This window comes from Penaeus vannamei, chromosome 9 (genome assembly GCF_042767895.1).
Source record: "Penaeus vannamei isolate JL-2024 chromosome 9, ASM4276789v1, whole genome shotgun sequence".
NCBI classification, from domain to species: Eukaryota; Metazoa; Arthropoda; class Malacostraca; order Decapoda; family Penaeidae; genus Penaeus; species Penaeus vannamei.
Window position 1 is genome coordinate 12,239,732 of NC_091557.1, and position 5,000 is coordinate 12,244,731.

General features: G+C 38.7%; 1 protein-coding gene across 1 annotated transcript in view; it reads left to right on the top strand.

Moving 5' to 3' along the window:
- Window positions 1-5,000, top strand: part of LOC138862667 (uncharacterized) — a 6,602-nt gene that overhangs the window by 720 nt on the left and 882 nt on the right. The window contains exon 2 of the mRNA XM_070125317.1: window positions 3,016-5,000. This exon is cut by the window's right edge and continues 882 nt beyond it. Coding sequence (XP_069981418.1) covers window positions 3,016-5,000 — 1,985 coding nt within the window. The remainder of the gene's footprint in view (window positions 1-3,015) is intronic.

Sequence of the window (5,000 nt, forward strand, 5' to 3'; positions counted from 1 at the left end):
TGCTGTTATAACTGTTGCTGTTATCATAATTTTGATTATCATTATAATTATCATTACTATCATTACTATTATCATCACTACTATTATTAGTAATATTACTGTTACCATTATTATTATATTATCATTATCATTATTATAATTTCAATTACTGTTATTATTATCGTTATTATTGTTATTATTATTATTATTATTATAATTATCATAATCATTATTATTATTATTATTATTATTATAATTATCATAATCGTTATTATAACTATTATTATTATTATTATTATTGTCATTGTTATTATTATTATTATGGTAATAATAATAATAATAATAATAATAATAATAATAACAATGATGATAATAATAATAATGATAATGGTAATAAAATGATAATGATAATGATGATAATAATGATAATAATAATGATAATGTTACTGGTAATGATAATAATGATGATAAGGATTATTGTCATTATTATTATCATTATAATCAGTTTTTATTGTTTGTATTTATCATTATTGTTAATATCATCATTTTCATTACTATTATAATTATTATAATTATCATTATCATAAATATCATTATTAACTTTATTAATATTATTATCATTATATTATGATTATTGTAGCTATTTTCATTATCATTAATATTATTCTATTATGATATTATTTTTCCCTTCTTAGTTCTCAGTACTATTACTATTTTTTTATCATTTTGATATTATTGTTATTGTTGTCATTATCATCATCTTTATTATGTTATGTTATTATTCATAGTTTAGTACTGTTAATATTTCATTATTATCATTTTTTCTGCATTATTGTTAATGCTACTATTCTTATTTATTTAGGTACCATTATTACTATTATCATTATCTTCAATATTACTAACGTTTTTATTACTTTTATTATTATAATTATCATTAATATCATTACTATTGTTATTATCATTTTCAGCATCATTACGATCATTATTATTATTATTACCATTATTATTATTATTATTGTCATTATCATTATTATTATCATTATTATTACTGTTATTATTATTACCATTATCATCATTAGTGTTACCATTATGACTATTACTATTACTATCATCATGGCCCTCATTGTTATTATTATTTCTGCTCTTATCAGTAATGGTATGGTGCTGATAGACTAATGCTAATACTGATGCTATTACTGCTTCTAATGGTGATGCTATTTATTATTGTTGTGATGAAAACGTTAATGATGACTATAGTAGATCAGGATTATAGTATTTGATAATTATCAATACCATCATAACTGTTATAAGTCTTGCATTGATAATGAGGTTGATAATTTTAAAAATCATTACTTCTAATATCCCACTGTCGTAACTATTACTAATATCATTTGTATAATTGCTATTGATATTGCAAATGTCATTATCACTGTTTCTGTGTTTATTATTATCACGATTATCATCATTATCATCATCTACAGTATCATCATAAACAGCCTCCTTCTCCTCATCTTCATCATCACCATCTTCATCTTCATTATCCTCCTTATCATCACCATCATTTTCATCATCCTCGTCATCACCATCATCATCCTCGTCATCACCATCATTTTCATCATCATCCTCGTCATCACCATCATCATTTTCATCATCCTCGTCATCACCATCATTTCCATCATCCTCATCCTCGTCATCACCATCATTTTCATCATTCTCGTCATCACCATCATTATCATCCTCACCATAATTTCCATCATCCTCATCATCACCATCATTTTCATCATCCTCGTCATCACCATCATCATTTTCATCATCATCCTCGTCATCACCATCATCATTTTCATAATTATCCTCGCCATCACCATCCTCCTCGTCATCACCATCATTTTCATCCTCCTCGTCATCACCATCATCATCATTCTCGTCATCACCATCATTTTCATCATCCTCGTTATCACCATCATTTTCATCATCCTCGTCATCACCATCAATTTCATCATCCTCGTCATCTCCATCATTTTCATCATCATCCTCGTCATCACCATCATCATTTTCATCATCATCCTCGTCATCACCATCATTTTCATCATCCTCGTCATCTCCATCATTTTCATCATCCTCGTCATCACCATCATTTCCATCATCCTCATCACCATTTTCATCATCCTCGTCATCTCCATCATTTTCATCATCATCCTCGTCATCACCATCATCATTTTCATCATCATCCTCGTCATCACCATCATTTTCATCATCCTCGTCATCACCATCATTTTCATCATCCTCGTCATCACCATCATTTTCATCATCATCATCATCATTTTCATCATCCTCGTCATCACCATCATTTTCATCATCCTCGTCATCACCATCATTTTCATCATCCTCGTCATCACCATCATTTTCATCATCATTCTCGTCATCACCATCATTTTCATCATCCTCGTCATCACCATCATTTTCATCATCCTCGTCATCACCATCATTTTCATCATCCTCGTCATCACCATCATTTTCATCATCCTCGTCATCACCATCATCATTTTCATCATCCTCATCACCTTCATCATTTTCATCCTCGTCATCACCATCATCATCCTCGTCATCACCATCATTTTCATCATCCTCGCCATCACCATCATTTTCATCATCCTCATCACCATCATCATCCTCGTCATCACCATCATCATCCTCGTCATCACCATCATTTTCATCATCCTCGTCATCACCATCATTTTCATCATCCTCGTCATCACCATCATCATTTTCATCATCCTCATCACCTTCATTTTCATCCTCGTCATCACCATCATCATCCTCGTCATCACCAGCATCATCATCATCATCACCATCCTCATCCTCATCACCATAATCATTTTCATCATCCTCGTCATCACCATCATCATCATCCTCGTCATCACCATAATCATTTTCATTATCTTCGTCATCACCATCACCCTCGTCATCACCATCATCATCATCCTCGTCATCACCATCACCATGAGCCACCTCTCGCTGACAACAACCCCTCCCCAGCGCCGTCGGGCGGAGCGGGACGACCAAGAGCGCCTCCCGATGCCCTCTGCTGCTGCTCACCCTCCTGCTGTTACCGCCCGCCCTGCTCACCACCGGACCCGAAGACTCGCAGGAACGGCCTCCTCTCGGCTCCAGGACTCGGAGAGGGTACGAGGAGGCGGGCGAGAGGGGCTTGGGAGGCCAGAGGACGACGGGAGAGGAGCCGAGGCGAAGAGACGGAGAGCCGAGAGGCGTCGTCTCAGGGGGAACGAGCCAAGCGACGGCCGCCACGAGGGACTCCGAGAAAGATTTGCGCGACATTTTATATCACGTGCTCGGTCAGCGGAATATAACGTTGGATTATGATGCTGATGGACAATTCGGTGTCTTGGACCGTAATGAATATCATTCCAATGACAACTCTGATCATAATGATGAATATTCCGGTGATAATGGCAACATTTATGATTATTCCGGTGATAATGGCATTTATGATTATTCCGGTGATTATGGCGACATTTATGATTATTCCGGTGATGATGGCGACATTTATGATTATTCCGGTGATGATGGCGACATTTATGATTATTCCGGTGATTATGGCGACATTTATGATTATTCCGGTGATTATGGCGACATTTATGATTATTCCGGTGATGATGGCGACATTTATGATTATTCCGGTGATGATGGCGACATTTATGATTATTCCGGTGATGATGGCGACATTTATGATTATTCCGGTGATGATGGCGACATTTATGATTATTCCGGGGATAATGGCGATATTTATGATAATTCCTATGACAACGGTTCTCATCATAACTATAACGAAGATACCAGTTTATTGCTCATGTTCTCTAGGATAATTTATCTCTGTGAGTATGTATTTTCTGCCATTTACGGGAGTTATGACAAGTTGCCAACGACGTGGGTCAAGCACAACAACGCTAGTCTCCTTGTAGTCTCCGAGCCGCGGTTCGTGGCTGTGTGCGAACCTTTCCTTCGCAGATACGATACTTGCGAGGCGCGATTCCCTGTTACTGTATGCGAAGCCGAGAACGTGACCTTCTTGCATCCCACCAGCTGTAAAAGGCCTTCTCTCGAAGATGTCTATTTTGAGAAACTCTTGGTGGTTATGCGACTTGAGCAAGACGACCCTTGTTTCCACGCAGTGTGCAACGGTCTTCTAAGAGTGGTTGACAGGGTAGTCAATGGCGTTCTCGTGCGCTTGGTTAGTCCAGACGGCGCGGGCGAGGTAGGCAACACATCCTGTCACCGGCACATTCAAGAACTGTTCCTGACGCCCAAAGGCGAGCCCTTCGCCTTCCGAGCAAGGAACTTCCAGTGGCCTTTCTGCTTCGCGGGCTATCACGTCCTGTGGGCAGAGGACCCTCGGCCCCGGGGTCTTGTGCCGCTGTGGGACTTCTTGCCGGTGCAGTGTCGGGCGGTCGAAGTCGGCCTTTCGCTGTTCAGTCTCTTGAATGCGTGCTTTGGTGTAACAGGAAACATTGTGGTGATCGTCGTGAGATACGCAAACTTTTCCAGATGGAAGTATCAGGATACTATTAAAGTTTCCCTGGCGATATGCGACCTCTTTCTATGTCTCTTTGTTATCCTGCCGAGCATAGGAGATCACTTGAGTCTTAGAGCTGGACGACTGGAGGGTCCGGCGAACCAGGAAACCAGTAATGTTGTCATTGATAGCGGTTTTCGTCTATTTTCTGCAGTCGTTGCAACAACATGTTGCATTACTTCAATATTTCAGCGCTTTGCCTTTAGTGTCTGGATCCTCCGAAGAACGCAAACAAGACCAGACTTCCTCCGCGTGCAGTGGCTGCGGGCGTTTCCGGTGGTCAGCTGGGCAGTCAGCCTCATGACTACGTTGCTGCTCATGCACGACGACACCGGCTCCACAGGTACCTGGGCCTCCTTCAGCAAGCTTCCCTTCGGCCTCTCCCAGATAAGTCTGTCGATAAGTTTTCCCATAGTAATGGCGGTCCTGG